Source organism: Ictidomys tridecemlineatus, chromosome 3 (assembly GCF_052094955.1).
Source record: "Ictidomys tridecemlineatus isolate mIctTri1 chromosome 3, mIctTri1.hap1, whole genome shotgun sequence".
NCBI classification, from domain to species: domain Eukaryota; kingdom Metazoa; phylum Chordata; class Mammalia; order Rodentia; family Sciuridae; genus Ictidomys; species Ictidomys tridecemlineatus.
Window position 1 is genome coordinate 86472740 of NC_135479.1, and position 23086 is coordinate 86495825.

The 23086-nt window shown below is 44.0% G+C and overlaps 1 protein-coding gene across 1 annotated transcript in view; it reads left to right on the forward strand.

The window, feature by feature from the left end:
• Positions 1-23086, forward strand: part of Clstn2 (calsyntenin 2) — a 573808-nt gene that overhangs the window by 201022 nt on the left and 349700 nt on the right. Inside the window, exon 2 of the mRNA XM_021728308.3 lies at positions 22942-23064. Within this exon, the coding sequence (XP_021583983.2) occupies positions 22942-23064 (123 nt within the window). The remainder of the gene's footprint in view (positions 1-22941; positions 23065-23086) is intronic.

Genomic DNA, 23086 nt, shown 5'->3' on the forward strand with positions numbered 1-23086 from the left:
GTGTGTGTGTGTGTGTGTGTGTGTGTGTGTGTGTGCACATCCCAGTCTGAGTCCAAAGGCCCAAGAACCAGAAGCACCCATGTCCATGCACCTCAAAGAGAGAGAGAATAAATTTTCCCCCTTTCCTGCCTTTTTTATTCTATCCAGTTGCTCTACAGATTGCATGATGTCCGTCCCCAGCATTGAGGGTGGATCTTGCTGTCTCCATCTACTGATTCAAATCCTAATTGACTCCAGAAACACCCTCACAGACAACACCCAGCAGCCAGGGCTTCCCAGCCATCTTAGCATCACTTGGCCCAGGCAAGCCGACACATGTGAAATGAACCATCACCCCCATTCTGTCAGTTTTAAAGAAATGTTTCTGGGCCCACCTACAGGCAATCGAGAACTTTCCTAATTATTTGTGTCGGAATCAGGAGGCTCTGATAACAAATAAATTTTTGCCTGAAGTCTTTGAAAGGAGTGAGCAGAAAGTCAGACGTGTTGTGGCTCCCGCCTTCTTGGCTTGGCCAAGGCATGTGGCGGGTGCAGTGCTAATTAGCATGTTGTATGTCCTCTCCCCCACAAAGGGCCTTTGAGCTGTCTGTCAGCTTCCGCTAAGTAGGTACTAAACAGTGTTAAGGCAATGATATCGTGACTGACAACTTAATAGACGTCTCTTTAAGCTGAACGTGCTCCCCTAGTGCTCCAGCCAGATAAAATTAGCAGAAGCTGTCAAGATCCTCCTTCTCAGGCTGAGGCTGGGGGTGGGAGGCATGCCAGAGAGCTGTGCTGGCGAGCCTCCTGAATGACATGAAAAGCATCAAATGGAGTGAAGCTGAAGACCAGGGGTTGGAACTTTGTCAACAGGGATCTCCACGGTTAGGCCCATGCCAGGTAAAAATCATGAATGGTGGAGACAAATGGGACTCCTATTAGAGTGAGTGGGCCTCGCAATGAGGGTTGTTATTACAATGAGTCTCCCTAGGAAGGTTGCGTGCTTATGCTGATTATATTGGAAGGATTCAAATATCGATTTTTAGAAAATGCCAAATCAGTGATGGTCCCATTGGCCAGATCGGGCCCAAAGTGCTATCTGTTCTAGAATGTATTGAGGCTGGGGTCCTCTCTACATCCCTGTCCCCTTCCTCCATTCATTTGAAATCCAGGTCACCCTAGACCATTTTTTGGTCACTCAGCAAGGTGCCTCTGCACCTTTGTACATGACATTTCTTCTGCCTGCAACAATCTTTGGGGATCTTGATGGTGTATTGTCTTTGGAGAGTCATTCCAACTCATAGTTCCTGTGAAAGAGGTTGACTCCTGTGATGTTTCTTCAAGAAGACAATTTCCTGCCCCTGCACCCTTGCCACCCTTTGTCCACTGCCTGAGTCTCTTTTATCAGCTTGGAGTTGTTTAGTTATGAGGCTATTCACCAGACAGTGATTGCTTTTAGTTAGATAAGATAAGATCTTTACCAAACCCTCTGTAATCTGGCCTCTAGCACAGTACCCACCACACGGTGTCACCTAGGTACACTTATTCAGTGACTATAGGCCGCTCTCAGTAGGAAGCAGAGCAGGTGGAAAGAATTCAAGATGTGCTGCCAGAGAGCCCAGACTTCAAATTCTTTTCCTGGCCCTCAAGAGGACATCTTCAGTGTCTCCAAGCTTAATATCTCCCCAAGTGTGGAGATTCCTAAAGGAATAGAGTTTGCTGGAGAAATGAATCTCATGGGTCAGATACTCTGGCCAGCACACGTGGGCCCATAGTTTCTCAAGACCCCAAATGGGTTCAGCACCCCTCAATGTTTGGAGGAGGTGTACAGGCTTCCAGAGGCTACTTAGAAGAAACTTTTCTCAGCAGACATTGGCATGTGGTAGCAATGCCATTTCATTACCAAAACCCAAGCTCATACACAGACAACACCCTGTCCCAAACTGCCCCAGTCCATAGCCTGAAGATCCTGGTGGCCAATTCCAACACATCACCTGCTTCTTCTGCATTTTCTGTAGCTTAACAAGTTCTAGGCAAGACCCCAGAGTTTCTCTCAAGCAAAGGAGGGTTCAAAGAATATCATTCCTGAAGCCAGCAGAATTATCTTTCTGACATGTCTTAACCTTGTGGGACAGATGGCATTACAGAACACTCTGTCCAATGAAAACCACTGCCCATGAGTGAGATGGTCCAGCCTCCGGGATGACCCAGCCTCCGGGATGGCCTGCCATTTCAAAACCTGTTCCCATAACATGTTTTCTAAGAGTCAGTTGGACAGACCTGGACATGAGATGACAAATGCTCACAGCCCAGGCTCTGGGAACATCCTAACCCAGGATGCCCTGAGCCTAGCTGTCACCTTCTGCTGAGGTATCATTTCCTGTGGATCCTGCTGGTTTTGAAAGCTTGCTGTAAAATATGTATGAGGGGACTCAGACTCCACTACCGATCTGAAAATCAACAAAACTGGAAAGAAGTGGAATTTAAGATGTTCGGCTAAGCATATCATAACTCACAGTAGCTGGGGTGCCCTCTGGTTGCTGAACACACAATAAAGGAGGAAGGATTTGACTATCACTAAAGATGCAGCATGCAGCACGGGTGGGTTTTATTAGGAGAAGGATATTATAGCAATAGCAAAAGCTCAGCAAAAGGCTAGATAATAAAGAGCTCGGACGAAGTGAGAGGGGGTGGCAGCAGCCAGGGAAATGAACGGAAAGTGTCGGGTGGAGTGGGCAGTGCTGTGGAGATGGACAGAAGCCCTTCTCTCCTCATTGGCTACTCAAGGCCTCGCTAAAGACGGCAGGCAGGCCATTCAGAGGAAGCTTCATCAGGGGAAAGGAAACCTTGGGAGAAATTGTGTGGCACTTAAAAAAGTGGCCAAAATTACCCAGTAAACACTTCACTAGTGATGCATGCAGGAGAATGACTTCATCCAAAAGGGTAGTTGTGCTGGGAATAGAATTTTCATGTTCTGAGATGGACCAGCAAGGGAGACCTTTCTGGTCAGTTGGGATATTTGTCCAGTGTTTTAGTCAGCTTTTTTGTTGCTGTGACTAAAAGATCTGACCAGAAGAATTTTAGTTGAGGAAAAGTATATTTTACATCCCACAGTTTCAGAGGTCTTAGTCCATAGAAGGCTGGCTCCATTCATCAGGGCTGGAGGTGAAGCACAACATCATGGCAGAGTGTGTGGCAGAGGGAAGCTGCTCACATGATGATCAGAAAGAAGAGAGGCTCCACTGGCCAAATACAAATGTATACCCCAAAGTCACATCCCCCATCTGGCACCTCCTCCAGTTACCACTCAGTCACTATCAGGGGATTAATTCATTGATTGGGTTAAGGCCCTCACAATTGGGTTAAGGCCCTCACAAACCAGTTGTTTCTTCTCTGAACCTTCTTGCATTGTCTCACCTGTGAGCTTTTGGGGGATACCTCCCGTCCAAACCATAACAGTCCAGAATGTGAGACTCATCACCATCCCCCAATCCTCCCCTTCCCCCTGCGTCACCTCCTCCCATCCCTACAAACAAAGGGACACCTGGGAATGCAGCCCTGTTTACAGAGCAAGTCCACAGGCATCTGTGCGTGTGTTTGTCAACATTTACCTCGTGCCTGTCCATGCCAAGCTCTGTTTCCAGGGCTGGAGATACAGAGACAACGTGAGCACCTGGCGCCAGGAAACAAACATGCTGATTCCCAATCTGTTGAGTGATGCAGTGAGTGGAGGGATGGAGGGATCGATGGATGGATGGATGCAGGAACAGAGGTCACAGACAGATAGGTGGAAAGAGAAGTGCAGCAAGACTATGGGACCCAGGGAGTGGATTGCTCGGCCCCTGAAGTCAGGGAGAACATCTTAGGGGAAGATGCATGGACCCCGAGAGTAAGCTTTCAGAGGCGGTCTTCCTTCCTTATGCCTACCATGCACCTAGCCTCCAGGTCCACATGCAGGCTCCAACCTTGAGGGAACCCTTGTTCCTAGGAATGAATTGGTACCTGCTGGACTCTTGGGCCACCTGCCTAGAGTTTGCCTCTGGCTCACTGACTTGATCTGTTGCTGGTCATTCTGGATAATCTAATCCAGCTCTTGGCCAGAGACTCAGTCATGGTATCAGCCTCTGATGCCTGTGACTGACCCCCTACTCCCATGGACAAGACAGAATCCCCCACATGTCAAGTGAGTAACGTGTTCACTGTTCAGATTCACCCTGTGTTAGTAGCTGCCTGGTTCATTCTTGAAAGTAAATCCAGGGGAAGTTAACATAGCTCATAAAGAGATCTGCAGTAAAAACAAAGGAGTTGGAAAGGGCAGGGTTAAAGATGGAGAGGAGGGTCCACCACAGTGATCATGAGATTGTTACTCAACCACCTCTGAAGGACCCCAGGGCTGCCTGGAACCTTCTGTGGACCTTAGAGGATCCTCTTATTTGAGCTGAGTGCCAAAAGGAAAAGACATGGAGTATTGCTACCGGCCACCAAGGAGAGCTTAGAGAATGTGGGCTCGCTGGAGAGATAGTGGTAGACCTCTCCTTTCCCCACAAAGCTTTTAATCGCTAACAACTTTGAGTGGGATTTATTGAAGCCATTCTTTGGGTTCCACCTCTTCTGTGCTCCAAGTCATTACTTACTGTGGTGAGTTTGGATGTTTGAGACGGCCCTGCCTGGCATATCCCCTATCATGGCACTTTATAAATGTTCATGCTGATTAGAACTTTTATTTTTCATAATGACTCACTAATGTAATGATAATGCAAGTAATAGTCCATATCTAATGGCTTCTAGTCCAAGGGATGAGGGAATTCATTTAATGTATTTAGTGCCAAACTCCTAAAAGAAAACTATTTAAGCTGCTGTATCCACTTATGCATTTTTATGAATCTCTGGGCAATAATAGAGAATGGCTGCTCTGGAAAGTTGGGAGAAAGGGAACAGGCTTGGGTCACTTATGATAGCATTTTGATTGTCTACAATATTGTTGGTTTCCCTACACAGAGCTGCTAAGAAACTGCAGGTTCTAGTCCAACTCCAGGATGAGGAGGCTAAGGGGCTTTTGCAAAACTTGGCCTGTTCCAGAATCAGTGGCCCTGGGCCAGCAGACTCCTAGGTGGCCTACTAGCAGGTCATAGGTACAGCTGGCTGCTAGGGAAAGGGGGGTTATGGTGGGGGAGGGGACAGAGTGTTACCCTTCGAGCCAGAGAGGAGAGCCCAGGAGCATTCTAAGCAAAGTTAAAAGACTGGGATCTCCTCTGCATAGAGTCTGACTGGGCAACATGGAAACACCTACAAGACTACCCTGCACCCATCAGCCTCTTATTTTTCTGAGCTCTTTACCCCCATTGAAGCTCCAGGGCATCCTGGGCTTCTCTGAGACTGTCACTGAGATTCATCACACCTGTCCTCTCCCTGTGCCTTTCCCGCTTCCTTCCCTTGTCCCCCACAGGCATTCCTCCTGAATAAGACTTTGCACATTAAATCCCTAGGGTCTGCCCCCTAGGAAGCCCAACATGCTGCAGCATGGCACAGTTCACAGCATATAGCTGAGGTGCCCCCCCTACACCTTAGAGAACATTAGTGACAACAGAAGAAAGGAAGCAGCAAAGCTGGGTGGACAGTTGATCTAATTTACATGTACGTGCTCCTTGCATACCATTCTTGGAAATTGCTCCTTTCCTTATGGTGATGTCACTGACCTTAGATGTTCATGGTGAGAGGTCTGTGCCAGCCCCAGGCCTCTCCACGTGGCTGTCATGGGGCTGTTCCACAGGGCGTGCTTGATGAACTCTTGTGCAACACACACACATATGTGTATGTATGTATGTGAGCAATGGTTGGACAGATGAGAGAGAAGGAAGGAGTGTAGGTGGATTCCTAGGTTTTTGACCTTCCTCTGCTTCACTTTCATGCAAGATTATCATGCAAGATCCAGCTGAGGTCTGGCTCCATCTCTTCACATCCTGCAAAGATGAATTCATCATTGACCTCCCCTTCCTCTGGAGTCCCCATGAAACTTCATCTGTTACATTAACTATTAATGTATCATTACTAATAATTAATGCACTTATTAACTCAGATATTCCTAAACAACATGGAGGAAAGAATCCTGGTCTAATACCCTTGGGAGCTTCTCCAGGTGGAAGCTGCCTTTGTCTCCCTTATACCACCCAGTGGATTACCTTTTAGAGCTCTTTTTCAAATGGATAGCGCACCCGACTCTGTCTTTCCCGGGCAATCCTCTCTTCACAGAACACCTACTGCTCTCCCTCTCATTTGTAGACCTCAGCTCACCTGCCACTTTGAAAAGCCCCTCTGACACTCTCAATTAGGTCTCTTCCCCTTGACATATAGCCATATAGGATTCTGTCTTTCTCCTTCTTAGCACTTATCCTAATTATAATTATTAGTATAATTACTTAGCATAATTAGGGTGGTGATTAGTGTAATTACTAGTGCTGTACCTCTAATACCTAGCATAGCCATACACCCACACACACACCCACACACACATATACACATATGCAGGCATACACACAAGCTACTTATTAAATATATGTTGAATGACATTATTCTTTGTGGACCCCACTGTGCATGCGGATATTGGTGTTCGCATCCTGGGTCCTGCCTTGTTGGGGGTGGAAGCCATTTTGAAACGTTTTCCAGTTGGGATGAAGTTACTGCTGCCCTCAACCACCCAGCTCAGGATTGAGCAGGAAGTTCCCAAAATTCTGCCTTCCCGGTAGTTCCCTTCCCTTGTGCTGTTGGAAACCCCATTTTACCTAACCTGTGCTCTGTGGAATTGGAGATAATCGGCATACCCAAGACATAAATGCTTCATAGTCTCAGAGACACTTAAGGAACCTCCTATGTACAAGCCACACAGACAGGCTCTGAAGTCCAGGTCTGCCCCTGAATGCACTAAACTCAGCCCAGATATTACAAAAAGGAAGCCAGATTTATCTGTGACTATAGCTGTGTTGGCTGTGGAGCTTGGGTACCTGCCTGGTTTCCGTGGCATCCTGAAGAGCTGTTTAATGAGATGTTGGATCATGTGCCAGGGTATTTATGTGAACCTTATAGAGGAAGGGTTGAGGTCTCATGTTCCACTGTTGAGGGAGGGGGTCCTGGCACTTCCCCCCGATGGTTCCTCTCAGCTCTCTTCTGTAGAATGTGGAGACAGGGGCTGCTTTAGAGGACATAGGGTCCAAGAACAGGTACACTCATTGTCAAAGAGAAAATCTAAGGCTTCCAGGCAGCTAAAATTTTTAACCCTCCAAAAAAAGCATGAGCATACTTTCCCTTTGACTGTGTAGCACTCCAAGCCTGGAGTACCCTCCCTGTGTTGGGAATCTGTCCAGCAGACACGCAGAGCAGGCTGCCTGTCAGGTGCTGGGGTAGGCTCTCACCACTGTTCCCCACTGACATGGGCAGCCAGTGGTATGGAAAGGGTTGTGAGGGCTGGGTGCACAAGTTTGTATGTTGTGGGGGTGTTGGAAAAGAAAGCAAGAGACAGGCGAATCAAAGAGGCCACTCTCAAAATGGTCACCTTGCCCCTGATTCCTTCTGAGAGCATCATCTCTCCTGAGGGACTTCTAGAATTCCACTTGGACAAAAAGAGAATTTTGTCATGGAGAATGTCTCAGCTGATCCACTATCAATACCTTGGAGATCATGGGAAGGGGACAACTGGCCTTCCATGTGATGGAAGCCATGCAGGTGAGAAGACTTGTAGGAAGAGGGCTTCCAGAAAGAGCCAGCTGAGCCAGGAAAAGGCTCTCCAAGAAGAGGGTCGTGGTGGAGAGGAGCTTCTCTGACCTTCCTGACAGCCCTGATGGTTGCTATTTCATTCACTGGCTCAGCATATATTTATTGGTGCCTACCATGGGCCAGGCACTGTCAGAGCTCTAGGGAAAACAGATGAGGCAGCTGTTCTCAGGGCTTCCAATCTGTAGGGTCAAGATGGGTAATTAAAAAAGAAAGACTTTCAAAAGGTAATTTCAGGTATGATCAGTGCAATAAAAAAGAACAAAGATGTTATCAGGTGAGTTGTGGGAGTTGCAGAGAAAGACTTCAGATGGGGTCTTTAGGAAGGAGTTCCTGGAGGTCTGAACAGAGGGGGTTGATGAGGGAATGTTGGTCATGTAACTAGGGGGAAACATGTGAGAAATAGCTAGTGCACATACCCCACAGCAGGGATGAGCTTGGTGAATTTGGGGACTAAAAAGGAAATTAGCATGACTTGTCCAAGGTGGTGAGGGCTGAGTCAGGAGTGGTTCTGGGAGACCATGAGAAGAAGTTTGAACTTTAGTCTAAGTCTTTTCTCTAACCTTGAGAAAGTCCAAAGCAAATACTGCTCTGGCCTGCTTTATGACCAGACTTCTTTTTTGAGACTGTCACTCTGGAAGCTCTGTGGAAAGGGATTGCAGGAGATAAGCCTGAAGAGATGGAGGCAAATTAGGGGATTCTTGCACAGGTGAAGGTGGGAGAAGCTATTGGCTGAGATGGGATGTTGGCAGGTGGGCAGAAGAGAAGTTCCACGTTCTGTGTTGGAATCCAAAACTGGCACCTGTGTCCAAGTTGTCAGCAAGAGGTCAAGAGTGTCCTGAATGCTTCAATAGGAATGATTAAATTACATATGGCCAGGGTTTCATCTTTAAGGAAAGAGCAGATAGCTCAGACTCCAAAGCGGGTTGAGCATCCTTGCCTTCCTCTCTTCCCAAAGTCAGGGATCTAGGATATCTTGAGCATGTATAAGAAGGTCTATTTTCTTGGTGCCTTGGAAAATCTAGATGATAACATCCAATGACCACCATGAGAACATGACTTCAATCCAGTGAAGTACACACTTCCTGGATGCCCATTCTTAGTGGCTTTCACCATCAGTAATGCCCTACAGTCCCAGAACAACCTAAGTCATGAGATCCCCAAATTCCAAGACAGTCATGAGAGTTCACTACCTTGAGATCATAATATATCTCCAAAACCATCTCTAATCTATGTGCGCCCAAGATATAAGGCTAAGAAGCTAACTCTATGTCTTTAGCTATGCTTTATATCTCTGTTTTTTTTTTCTGTTTTTCTCTCATTTTCCTTAAGACAGATTTATTCCCCGTCTTCTAGGGGACAATCTTGTTGATCTAGTTGTTGTCCTACTTTCTCAGTGTAGATACTTAATTTGAGTATGTAATGTTCTTCACATCCCCACCACACTATCCACCACTTATTCTAAGAGAGCAACGGCGAATAAGTTTGTTCTTAAGTGCTACCTCTTATTGATTAGCAGAAACTGCCAGAAATATAGTGTTGGGAAAGAGTCTGAGATCATTTCCAAGCTCCGTGGGATTGATTATTCATGTCTGCCATGGGTACGATAAGAAGACAGTTCCCGTGAGGTGAGCTTGTTACAAGATGCTTTCATTACATTTTACTCTAAGTCAATCACTCTTAGACATTTCCGGGAATTTGCTTCTTTTCTGCTTCATTGCTTATGCCTGGACCAGGGTATTGCACAATATAGTTTCCCAGTAAGTATTTATGGAATGTGGAAATGTTATTCGGCAATAATTTTTAAAGTTAATTTTAAGGGGAATGAGGGCATGGCCAAGCACTCTTTGTCAGGCCTGAGAAAGTGTCTCACAGACTATGACTATGGGGAGTGAATGAGGATCCCAACCACCAGGTAGTGAAATGACTTGGCCCTGAGGCTATGCCTACCAAGATTGTTCCCAGCCAATGACTGAGGGTGGGGTTACTCAGGATCACTAAGGCAGGCTAGTTTCCAGGAGACATGAGGCTCCTCTGGCGATAAACTTTGACTTCAGGGTGTTGATTGCATGACAATCTAAGAAGCCTTCACCCAGGCCTGCCTCCCTTTCTCTTCCACTGGAGTTATGCTTCCATCAAGGTCTGACCTCCTCACCAGCCTTGTTTTCTGTTACACGGCATTTCTCTAATAAAGTGTTTGCTTGTTTGATCTCATCTTGGTGTCTGCCTGGTGGAGAACCTGGACTAATGCACCCTGCCAACATCAGAGGCAGAAGGGCTCTCTTGACCCTACGTGATGCCATCTGGGCACCAGGGAGGTCTCACCCCTGCCCTTTGTAGAGGATACAGTGTGAAGTAGATGGGGTTGTTGGAAGTGCTCGATGGAGGGAGGCATAACTCCTTAGATATCCTTTTTCTTTTAAGATGTGAGGAAAAATACATTGAGAATTAACCTTTAACCGTTTTTATAAATATTTTATAAATATTAGTGAAGCAGTCAATGGCATGGCACTCACTTAAACTCAATATAATGAGCCCTACAGGATTAATCCCATTTGCTGTTCCATGTTCATAACAATCTTTGAGATTCTCCCAGTCCTAAGCCACCTTTTATGGTTGGTACATTATTGCAGATAATCTGCATGTCTTGTTCTCCACTTCAAATGTCTGACGACAATCTAATTTCAGACTCAGGAATTCCTCCTCCTTCTGGAACCTTCTCAGTTTTAGGGAATTCTTCTCCTTTCATGTTGGACTGTTTATCATCTACCAGTTTCCCTTTTTTCTCCTCTGTCCATCTGTCCTCTTCATTGTCTTTTTCCTGGATTTCTTCTGGTCTAATTATCCCCAGAAATGTTGATGTATATTCAATCCAAAATTTTCTTGATCCATCAAAAGTTATTCCGAAATAAACATGTCCAGACCAGTAATCTTGATGAATGTGATTTATAACTGGGGGAGAAATCACTCTCTCTGAGGGGTTGCCAGGTCACTGACATAAGCAGTAAGAGCTTATTCATTCACTGATGATCCTTTGACCCACATGTGTGGAGCTGGAGCACCCACCACGTGCCAGGCCCCAGGATTGATACTTTCAGGAGCAAGGGTCTCCGTCATCAATTTTGGGAAGGATGCCTCAGGCCTTGAGAGTCTCTTCCAGCTGGCAAACACCTGTTCTATTTACCTCTGTGAGAAATTGACACCTTCAACACCTTTAAAATTGCTAAGCTCGTGATTTCTCTTTTGAGACATAGTGATTGCCCCTCAAACGCTCTAAAAATTCAGAGTCCAAATTTATTTCAGAAATTCATCACGATGCTTTTAACCTTCGATGCCTTGTACAAGGGGTGATTTATGAAGTTTGTTTCTTTTTATGGTGGTTCCTCCAACCAGGTGGCAAGAGATATACCGACGGTGGTTTCAGATGCTTATTCTCCCGACAGTATTCACCCTGGATCCCATAACGAGGAAGAGGCTCTTCTGTCTCTTCCCAGAAGCAACTGGCTCCATCAGCTGGACAGTACCTTAGCAATGCTTGTGCAAACCACTCAGTCTGCCGGTTGCCTTTCCTTCACAACCGGAACCAGAAAGAGAACTGATCTGGTCCCTGCATTGATCCACTTCCCAGAGCTAATCTGAATCTTCAGAACCATCTGAATCTCATCTTAATGATTTTAGATAGCTTTTCCTCTCTCTACTCTGCCCCACTTCCGTCCCCCTCTGTCCACCCAATTCACAGTCTTGCTCATTCTTCTTATTTGAGTGGTTTGTACCATCTTTCAAGCCACCCACCAAGCTATATATCCAACTTATTTTTGTCTCAGAACATTTGGACATTCTTAATATTATTGATAATACCCAAAGCATGTATTTCTGAGGATTATACTTATTGTTGTTGATTGAATTTGTAATTAAAACTTTAAAAATTAATGTGTATGCATATATTTATTAATTCAGTTAAATATAATAATCATAAACCCATAACTTAAAGGTAAGAGTAACAAACATTAAATATAACCATAGTGGGGCTGGGGATGTGGCTCAAGCGGTAACGCGCTCGCCTGGCATGCGCGGGGCACTGGGTTTGATCCTCAGCACCACATAAAAATAAAATAAAGATGTTGTGTCCACCGAAAACTGAAAAATAAATATTAAAAATTCTTTCTGTCTCTTAAAAATAATAACTATAGTATCAAAAATTCAGAAATAATGGGGAGTGGGGAGCATGCCATTGTTCCACATTTTTGTAACTGTCATTAACGTCTGGCTTAATGGAAGACAGCTGGCTTTCCATTTCTACTTTTGCATTCAATCTGTTCCGGCGTCACAGTCCTCTGGGAAACTCCTCCAGAGAGAATAAAAGTAAACAGAGCGAATTGTGTCTTAGTACTTTTATGAAAATAGTTTTGATCTTCTGAATCACTGAAAGGGTCTGGGGGAGCCCCCAAGGATGCCTGGCTACATTTTGAGAATGTCGTGCTAGGTTGGGGACACAGAGATAAAAAGACACAGCATCTTTACCCTCCATCTGGTAGTGGGAAGACACAAAAAGGATATTTACAGTCCAACATGGTCCTTGCTATGCTAGAGATAATCAGGGGGCTGTGGAAGAACAAGGACCCAATCCAATCCCAGGTGTGTATTGGAGGGGAAGGAGTGAGGGAGGGTCAGAGTCCCTGGCTCAGTTTGTGTCTAAGCTGAGCAGAACAGAGCAGGCAGAAGTATACTTGAGTAGGAAAACGGATCCTTCTTATCTGATACACAGTGCTGAGCTAGACCCTGGATTATGGCTGTTGTGGCTGTGTTTTAGTGGGGTGGTAGGGAAGGAAGTAGGCTCTTCTTTATTTTTCTTTCCTGCCTGTCCTCCGCCTGATGTTCCCTTCTTCCCAGGAAGGAAGGAAAGCTGGGGAGATGCATATAACAGTTGATGTAAATAAGAAGGGGAAAGTGGCCTGCCAGTGCTTTCTTTCTGAAGCATGGAGAAGCAGGCTAGCGTTTTGCAGGGAATGTAGTGTAAACCAGATAATTGCCATCCATCGTCGCGAACATCTTGGGATCTAAGGCATGAAATGGAGTTCGCAATAAAAATGTATCACACACATTTGCTACCTTCTAGAACAAAGCGGATAGCATATGTCACAAAGGTTTTATTTATTGATTTGCCAGTACAGAAGGGAAAATACAGCGATTCCACTGGGGGTAAGAGGAATGTATACCATTCCATTGTATCGTCTCACTCAATTTGAGCACAACATTTCCAAAGGCACTTTAGAGGGTGTAATGATTAATTTGTGATATCTCAGCTAACTAGCCAGTTATTTAATCAAACATTACTACAGATATTGCTACTGGAGTTGGTTATTTTTTTAATATGTGGTTAACATTTACTATCAGTTAATGTTAAGAAGATTACTTTCAGTAACATGGGAGGCCTTGTGAAATCAGGTGAAGGATTTTAATAGCCCAAACTGAGTTTTTCTAGATTTTTTTTTTCTTTTAGGAAACCTGGCTTTGAACTGTAGCTAACTCCTGTCTGAGTTTTCAGCTGCAGGTCTACCCTAGATTTCAGTTTGATAGCCCCCTCACTTGCATGATGTATAAGCCAATTCCTTGAAATCTTGCTTTCTCTTACATGTACACACACACATGCATGCATGCACACATGCACACACACACACACACACACACACACACACACACACATACATGGACATAGGCACAGTGATACAGAATGTGAGTATATCCTGTGCATGTGTTCACAACATAGCCTTAGACATAGGCATAGAGATACCCAGCTATGTTATAGCCTACGGTTCCTGTTTCTCTGGAGAATCCTGACAGTTGTCCAGATGACATCTCTCTTGCCTCCATTGTCCCCTTGTGCCTTACCAAACACTTGGCCCACAGGAAATAGAAGTGAAGGCCTGCTGCTGCCTGGTCTGTGGCTGGGGATAGAGTGACCACTGGCATGGGAGTCCCGGTTCTTCTTCAAAAGGCCATGAACATGCATGAGTTCTTTTAAGCTGTCTGACCCTCTGTTCCCTCCTCCACGAAGTGGGGCTAATGCCACTGTCTCAGGGGTGCTCGTGAGGATTGAGTGAGGTGGTGACGATAAAGCTTGGCACATAGTCAGGTCCCCAGGAGTGGCAGCTCTAGCTGGGCCACAGTCCCCTGGGCTGACGGTGGCAATTGCAGAAAGAGGTTTAGGCAATTACCTTCAGCGGCATAAATTCCAAAGTTAAGTTCAGAGCTGGTTTTAGGGGTTAAAGATGTTTAAAATGCAGTGAAGTATGAGATATTGAAGTAATAACAATCTTGAGGAATTATAGATATAACAATTTAATGCACACTTCAGACCCATAACTTTTGTTGTGTAGTTAAGACATTCTGTGTGGGAAAATGACTTGACTCCAGCGACTGAATGGGAGGACTAGACACTGGCTGATTCTCCCCCGCAATTTCTGGTCTGATGATATTTTCCTGAATGGCTCTCAGTCTTCTTTTTAGAGTTAATCTGGTTCTTTCAGTTTGGAGGGAGTGAGCCTGGGGCTCTGTGAGGTCTTTGACCTGACAATAGGTTAGTTGGTCCATGGGCATGTCTGCTGGAGGTATCCTAGGTCCCGTGTGGATCTTGATCCCAGCCTGCATATGCAGAGGTTCAGAATGACCCTTTGCCTGGGACCTGTGAGCGGCTAGTCACCATGGGGTCAGCTCTGACTTAGGATCTCATTTTATCCTCCTCCCTGCAAAACCAGTGGGATCGGCATTGCTTCCATTTTATATAACAGAGTGGGGCTCTGGGAAGGTAGAAAGACTTGACTGGGACATCCTTCTTGTCCCCAGTGTTAGGACTTTGGAAGGAAGCCCATGCCCCTTGTGCCCAACCTCGGGGTTTGTCTTAAGGGGAGCTTTGGCCAGTTGACTTTATCCTATGACTTATGTAAAAACAACTTGAAACCTCACTTTTGTCAGACCACATGGTTCCCTGGGACACTATTCCTGATCCTCATGCCTCTACCAATGGGGATACTGGCATATGGTTCGTCCCCCAGGCTGGAAAAATGGAGCTAAGGACTTTGAAAGTCCTCACACTCTCAACAGTTATTTGTGGATGGAAAGGGATACATGGAAGGGAAGAAGAAAATGGGATTGTTGGATAGATCGGTGGATGGAAATAAAGGAGAAAAGGAAGGAGGGAGGAAGGAACAGAGGGAGGGAAAGGAAAGCGTTCTGTACACAGTGAAAGAGCCTATTGAGCAGCCAAAGATTAATGATTTGGTCATCTTTTCCACAAATTTCTTTTTGGCAGAATTAGAACAATGCAAATACGCCTCATCTTCTGTGAATTTTTGTGCATTTGAGTCAAACACATGGATTTTATCTTTAAAGCACTCTGATTGATACCCACAGCAAGCTGCATACATGACCTCTAATTCAGCAATGGTGTCACTCTTTCTGTTTGGGCAATGTGAGCTCCTTACTCATTGGACTCCAAGCATTGCTGATTGCTTCAGGTATTGGAGGTACCAGGAAGACAGAGATGCACTCACCTCAGTGTCTTTCCATGTGCCTGGCGCTGTCTGTGAGCTATGGTCATTCTCACGACTGGACTGCTGTCTCCACTCAAGGAAGCATATAGTTCTGTGAGGAAGAGGGATGAGGACAGAGCTAATGGCAATGCAATGAGCCTGTGGGTGAGGGTGGAGACAGAGGTACAGAAGAGGGCACCTGGGGAGGTGGGGCTAGAGCTACACCCAAAAGGATGGACAGGCAGAGTCTGGGGTAGGTTGAAAGGAGAGGGATAGGGGCGCAGTGAGGGAGCTCAGGGCCTGGGGTCGCCTCATCTATCCCCTAGGAGAGCTGTTGAAGAATTCAGGCTAGAAAATCCAGGAACAGATTTGCCTAGACAGGGATCCCATCCCCCTTGCACTCTGAAACAGGGATTAAAACTACCTTAAAATATGAGATTGTAATTACCAGAAATCATTTTATTGCGAAAAGGGATATCCACCCAAATGAGCACAAATAAAAATAAAATTCCAATTGGTGAGACAACTGTTGAAAGGCTTCAGGAGAAAAAAAAAAAAAAGAAAGGCTTCAGGAGATAACCTCATATACCCCATGGTGGGCTGATGAGTCCACCCAGGGTGAGCAGGGGCTGGGGCTGGGGAGCTGGAGTGGAGGTCCTGCCACTATGTTTTCAGCAGCTGCCAGGGATGCAGTTCTTCTTTCTGCATGTCCACTCCCAAATCCTGCATCTTCTGACAGATTGACATTTTTCTCATTTTAAAGGCTTTCTAGCTCTTCCCTAGACTTTGAGTGATCATGGCATGAATGCTTGCTCCAGCTCTTTAAAAGCTGGTATCTCAAGATCCAAAATTCCTATCACCAAACCAACTTCTGATCTAGTCAACAAATAATTAAGCTCATCCCACCCCACCCTTCAATTTTCTCAAGGATCCAAAATCCACCCTGGCCTCAGCAGCTCTTCCAGGGGATCAGGGTAAGTTGGGCGTGGCCAGGAAAAGATCTGCTTGACCACTGGAATAATCAATCGGTTACTAAAGTGTCCTTAACTCACTAAAGCATTTTGAAATCAGTAAAGCATATTTTTTTTTCCTCAGAGCTTATTTTTACCCAAGTAGCAATATTGGAGTTCTGAGGATTTAGGAGCTAGCAGTGGCCAGAAGAATGAACTTCAGGATGAAAGCAAAAAGAGGCAAAGGGTAAACCACCAGCCATGAGGTTCTGCTGCTTGCATCCGGCATTAACACACTTTTTCAGGGTGGAAGCAAAGAGAAGAGAGGCGAGGAGCTCTCCTGAGATGTGCCTCTGTGCTCTAGTTAGAGGCTCATTGGGTGGCAAGACCTAATTTCTCCGTAAATGGAGCAGAAATATCACACCAGTGTTCCCTCTGCATGAGTGCAGAGACACGCATTTTCCAGACACTGAAATATCATGGAGAAGAAGCAAGACAGAGGCAAGAAGCAGTCCTCAAGGGGCATAGTACGACAGAGCTCAACCTCAAGAAAGGGTGTGTGACAAAAAGGAGCATTGCCTTGTGAAGAACTGACGGGGGATCAGTTCTGAAATTCCATCTAAATAGAGCAAAGCATGAACCCCCTGACCTCAGTGCATTGGAACAAAAAGGCAAAACATATTTGTTCAGGGAAGGAGGAATCAGCACAGGGGGTGACTGAGTAAGAAATAACAGCCAGCCACAAGTATCAACACCAACTGCTTCTTTATGGATAAGACACAGCTCTGCAGAATCCCGTGAAGCCAAAAACTAAGTAGCTTCTGGAAGATTCTGCACATGCCCATAAGCCCTGCTCGGGTGATGTGGGTGCTGCCTATCCATCAGCCTTGCGCTGGCCTTGCCCCCTCCAACATTGTTCTCCAGTCAAACCTAACTACCCACATTTTCCCCATAGCACATCAGCAGCTTCACCTTTGGGTCTTTGCTGGTCCACACTCCTCTGCCTGGAACCTGATGCATCCTTTGTATTTGCTTGATTCTTACTGCTCACGGCGGAGGAGCTGCTTCCTCCTGGAGGTAAACCTGCATTACCAAGGATGGAGTATGCTTCTGCTCTCTTTTTCCATAGCACTCTGCACCCCTCTTCTTACCTCCCTCTTGCCCTACTGGTTATCATGGATCCCCCTCTAGTATAACAGGACAGAATTCACTCTTGCTTCACACTCATTGAGGTATAATTTATACACTGTGAGATTCACTCTTTCTAGGAGTGCAGTTGGATCAGTTGTGATAAATGCACATGCACAGGAATAAACACACCACAGTCAAGGTATAGAATAGGTCCCTCATCCCACAAAGTTCCCTCATGACTCTTTGCAATCAAATGCTACCCTCATGGCTACTGATCTTTCCCTATATTTTTGCATTTACTACAATGTCACGTAAATGGCACCAAATCACATTCAGTCCTGTATGTCTTATTTGAATGCTTTAGAGATCCATCCATTTTTTTAAATGTGGATCAGCCATGGATCTCTTTTTATTTTGGAGTAGTATCCATTAGCTGGATCTACTGCAGTTTGCTTATGCACTCAAACTTGATGGCTATTCTAATCTCCAGTTTGACACTATTCTGAATTAAGGCCCTTTGATCATTTATATAGAAGTCTTTTGTGTAGTTTATGCTTTCATTTCTCATGGATCCATCGTAGGAATGGAATTTACCAGTCATTCTGTAAAAAACACAAAACCAAAAAACTATGAGGCTGTTTTCCAAAGTGACTGTAGTATTTTGCATTCCTACTAGCAATGCATGACAGTTCCAGTTGCTTTGTCCAAACTTGGAATTATTGACCTTGCTAGCCATTCACATGGTCATGTGGTGATATCCCTCGGTGGCTTTCCTGTGCATGTCCCTCCTGATCCCTGTTGAGTGTCTCTTCACGTTCCTGCTTGCTGCTCATATATTTGTTTTGGCAACAGATTTGTTCGATTTTTGCTCATTTTAAAAATGTAATTGTTCATTATTCAATTTAAAGAGTTATTTATATATTTTGGATGCAGGTCTTTTATGAGATATTTTACAAATATTTTCTCTCAGTTTATGGCTTTTAAGTTATTTCTATTAAACATGTTTTTCAAAGAATACCATTTCACAATTTTTAAAACATTTGACATTTTCAATTTGTCTTTCGTCATTCATTTTTTTTTTTTGGTCCCCTTTAATAAGTCTTTGCCCACCCAAAACCACTAAAGTTTTGTTTTTTGCTTTCTTTCAAAGGCTAAAAGTAAAGTCTAGCTCCTACATTTAGGGATTCTGATCCTTTTAGAGATAATTTTGTGAATGATGCACGGTAGAGTGGAAGTTGTTTTTCTTCTCTTCTTTCCCCTGCCTTTCCCCCCAGCAGCATTTAATGAAAGGGCGATCCTTCTTCCCATTGAAGTGTTATGACACCTTTGTCAGAAATGAATTGACTGCATCCATGTCTATTTATGACTAGACTTCATTATTTAATGCCAATCTCTATGTCCATCTTTCTCTCAATTTCACACTATCTTGATTGGGGTGGCTTTGAGATGCCTTAAAAATCAGGTAAAGTTCCAACTTTGTTCTTCTTTTCCAAAATTATTTTGACTATGTTAGGCCTTTTTCATTTTTTATATAAATATTAGAATTAGATTCTCTTTTTTAAAAAGTCCTTCTGGCATTTTGATAGGAGTTGTCTTGAATCTGTGGATCAATTTTTGGAAAAATTCACTTCTTAATTATATTGAATCTGCCAAATCATGAACACTGTCTATCACTCCTCTAAGACCCATTCAGTTTTTTTACATGCATTTCGTGAAAGTTGTTACAAATCTTTCATGACTTTTGATGCTACTATAATATTTTTATATATAAATTTTCAATTGTTTATTGCTAATACATTGAAATGCCATCGGTGTTTAACACATTGACTCTCTATCCTATGACCTTCCTAAATGCTCTTATTAGTTCTAATGGCATATTTATTGTATAGAATTTTTATGTTCTCTATGGATGAAGTCAATCTTTCTGTTTGATTTCCAAACTGATTTTTTTTCTTCTTGTTTTATTGCACTAGTTAGAACTTCCAGTGTGATGTAAATAGAAGTAGAGAGAGTGGGCAGCCTTGAATTCTTCCTTCTCTTAGGGGAAAAGTATTCCGTCTTTGAACATTAAGCATGCCATTTGCTGTCAGTATTTGTACAATTCTTTATCAGGTTGAAGTCACTCCCTCTGTTCCTCACATTTAATTAGAAATGGTTAGGGAATTTTGTCAAATGCCTTTTTCAAGGACTTTTTCTCCCCCATTTGACTTCAGGGCTTAGGATATTTTCTATATATTTGAGGGCTTTCATGAATATCTGTTGCATGAGTGAAGCTGGACTAAATATCTCAGAGAGTAGAAGGCCACACTTTAGCTACCCAGGAGCATGAAACAGACGAGGGGGGCATCAGAGTTTTGCAATGCCTGCTCCGAACTGAGGTCCTGCATCTGTCCATATTTATCTCATGCAATTTTCACAGGAGTTTTGAGAAAGACGTATCTCCATTTTACAAAAAAGATTGAGAGGGGGATGGGAATAGGGAAGACAGTAGCATGAATTGGACATCACTTTCCTGTGTTTGTAAATGACTACACCACCAGAGAACTCCACATCATGCACAACCCCAAGAATAAGATTTTAATTAAAATCAGTTTTACTCCTTGTATGTATAATATGTCAAGGTACACTCTGCTGTCATGGGTATCTCAAAAGAGCAAATAAAAAAATGTCATCAAAAAAGAATGAGTAATAGGATGATTTCAAAACTAAAACATGGTTGGGGAAGTCCTTTGTTTTACTCCTCAATTATAAATAAGAGAGCAATTATTAAAGTCAGAAAATGAAAAGATATACAAAGGGGGCTCCTTTCAAATAGATTGTTTACACATCAAAATGTGAATCTTTGTAAACCTTGATAAAACAAGAGTCCACCCAAGTCTGAGGGAAGTAGGAAGTTGGGAACATTTGGGAACATTTATACCCCTTCAAGTTGTTGTGATGATTAATGAATATATGTGTGTAATCTGTAATAGGCACCCAAGGAACTGTAGCAGTGAAAAGTCAAGGGAGGTATCCCATGATAGCAAGAAATCAACCCAATCCCTCTGATGAGCTTTAGAGTTGGTCCATATATTACCTCTGTCCAGAGATAGGAAGGAAGTCAGCCATAAAAGGGTAGAGAATGGGAGTCCAGCACGAGATGGGTGACAGGAGGGCCCTCTGAACAATGTCATCATCCCTGTTTTACAGTGGAGGGAACTCTGAGGGCCTGCCTAACTCACCTAAGCCAGGACTGAGACCAAGAATAGTGACCCTAGATTCCATTGCCTGCCCTGAGCCAAGTGACACAATGCAGCTGAAACCCTGGGTGAGCTCCTGGCGTATGCTTTGTACACATTTCTAATGAATAGGCCCCTTGGTTTAATTAAGGGGAAAAAAAGAGATTAATTGATTCTCACAACAGCTGCAAATTATTTACATTGCATTTGTGTTGATGGCTAATAAAAGAGTAAAGGAGTGTGGGGACATCCCAGGGTGGCTGTAATTCTTCCAGGGTTCATAATGAAGCACCAGTTTCAATGCCAAAATGCAAGAATGGATGAGCCTGCTGCCCCACGCACACCTGCAGCGGGCAGAGCTGCTCTCCATCCTGGGCTTGGTTCAAGCAATAGAAAGGGATCTCAGGAGCCAAGACCTGAGACTGGCTAGGCATATGTCCCTGCCCCACAGATTGCCTCCCAGTTAGTTTGTGATTGCTGGGAAGGGATAAGGAAGAGGAAAATGGTGGTCCCTCCAATCCTGGGACAGCTGTTCAGTGGCCTTTTGAAGGATGTTGGGTTGAGAAGGTGCAGGGGACTCTGTGCAGAGCTGTTCTAAGTTATATAAGGTCTTGCTTTGCAAGTCATTGAAAAATTCATAATGAAATACATATAGTATGTGTATTGCACATATATCATAATACACGTGGGTGTGTGTGCATGGGTGTGTCTGGGATATCATAAAATTTGAAAAGAGATTTTTGGTCTTCCCACTTAATAATTACTGACCACATGGCTGTCCTGGGAAAGTCACACCTCAAGGCGTTAATTTCTTCATGGGCTTTACAGTGATCATGCTATGTCTCAGGGTGCTCTGGGGAGTATTACTTTGAAACTGTGAAGAGGGAGTGAAAGTTGGCATTGGTATAATGATTATCCTAGGTCTCCCTCTAACCTGTTATTTTGTTTTTAAATCATTTATCTTGTGCTTCTGTGAGGCTATGTGGGGACTGAATAAAGAGAGAAGAGTCTCAGTTGAATTACCAGATGCAGGTTTTCAGATCATTCCTAAGGCAAGTGTGGAGGGTAGACTAGGTGGACCTAGAATTTTCTACTGTGAGACCACTCACAAGGCTACTGCAATGATCCAGATGGCATTTGACTCAGATGAAACATACGAAGGAGACAGAATAGACAGACATTGGATGTGGAACAGATAAGAGGCCTACATAGGCGTATCATACCAAATCCTGGCGAAAGTCTAATTTCCATTCTCTATCCATCATTAGCAACTATTGACTATAAGCATATTATACTCATTTTCTAGGGTTCCATACAAAGTACCCCAAGCTGATTATCTTAGAGTAACAGAATTTATTGTCCTGCTCTTCTTCAGGCAGGAAGTCTAAAATCAAGGTGTTGCAGGACCGCGCTCCCTGGGAAGGTGCTAGAGGAAGTTATAGTCCAGGTTCCTCTCCCAGCTCCCAGAAGGTCCCTGGCCTGTGGCAGCATAGCTCCTGTCCTCCTGGCATTCCCCCTTGTGGGTGTCTGTCTCTGCATCAAAATTTCCCCTTTTGATAATGACACCAGTCATGTTGGATCAGGCCCTAACTAGGGCACTCATTTTAGCTTGACCAGCTCTATAAAGACCTGTGTCCAAATATGGGTACTGAGGATTAGGATGCCAACCTTTCTTTCTGGAGGTAGACAAAATTCAACCTTTAATGTTAGATATTTCAGTGTATTACTTATTCATCAGATAATGCATCGTTTAGCTCATCAATTTATTGAAGAATAACTTAAGTTGCTAGATAACTTAAGCCGTTTAGATAGTCTTTAGATGGTCAGAAAATACTAAAATGTTTGTTACATCATTACATACATATTGGTACTTATACATATGTATATATTATGTATATGTGCATGTCAATAGCTCTTCAGGTTGGGTCCAGTTAGGTTGACGTCAGAAATTCCAGCATACACAGCCACAACCTGTCAGTTTGTTGATTGATAATGGATTCTGAAACATCTATTAACAGAGAGTGGAATTTGAAAATTTAAATTTTGTATCAATTCTTAATAATCTGTACACTGGGCATTGAGAAATCGAAACAATGGGATTTGATGTGTCAGAAGGTCCATAGTCTTAGAGATGAAAATGTTTGAGTCTTGGTACTGCTGTTTAGCTTAGAGGTAGCTGGGGTGAACTGTGAAAGTCCTCTGTGCATGCTTGAAGCTTCTCTGGGTATCCAGTGGTCTAACATGGTCCTCCTGGGGTTGTTGGATGGGAACCTGTAGTTGGGAAAATGTGCAATATGAATATTATTATGGGCTAATTGTTCACATGATGATCTTCTTGCTTTGTTCTGTTTTTCTCCATTTGTTCTCTAGTTAATAAGCATAAGCCATGGATCGAGACCTCTTATCACGGAGTCATAACTGAGAACAATGACACAGTCATTTTGGATCCACCACTGGTAGCCCTGGATAAAGATGCACCAGTTCCTTTTGCAGGTAAGATGATGGTTTTGTATGT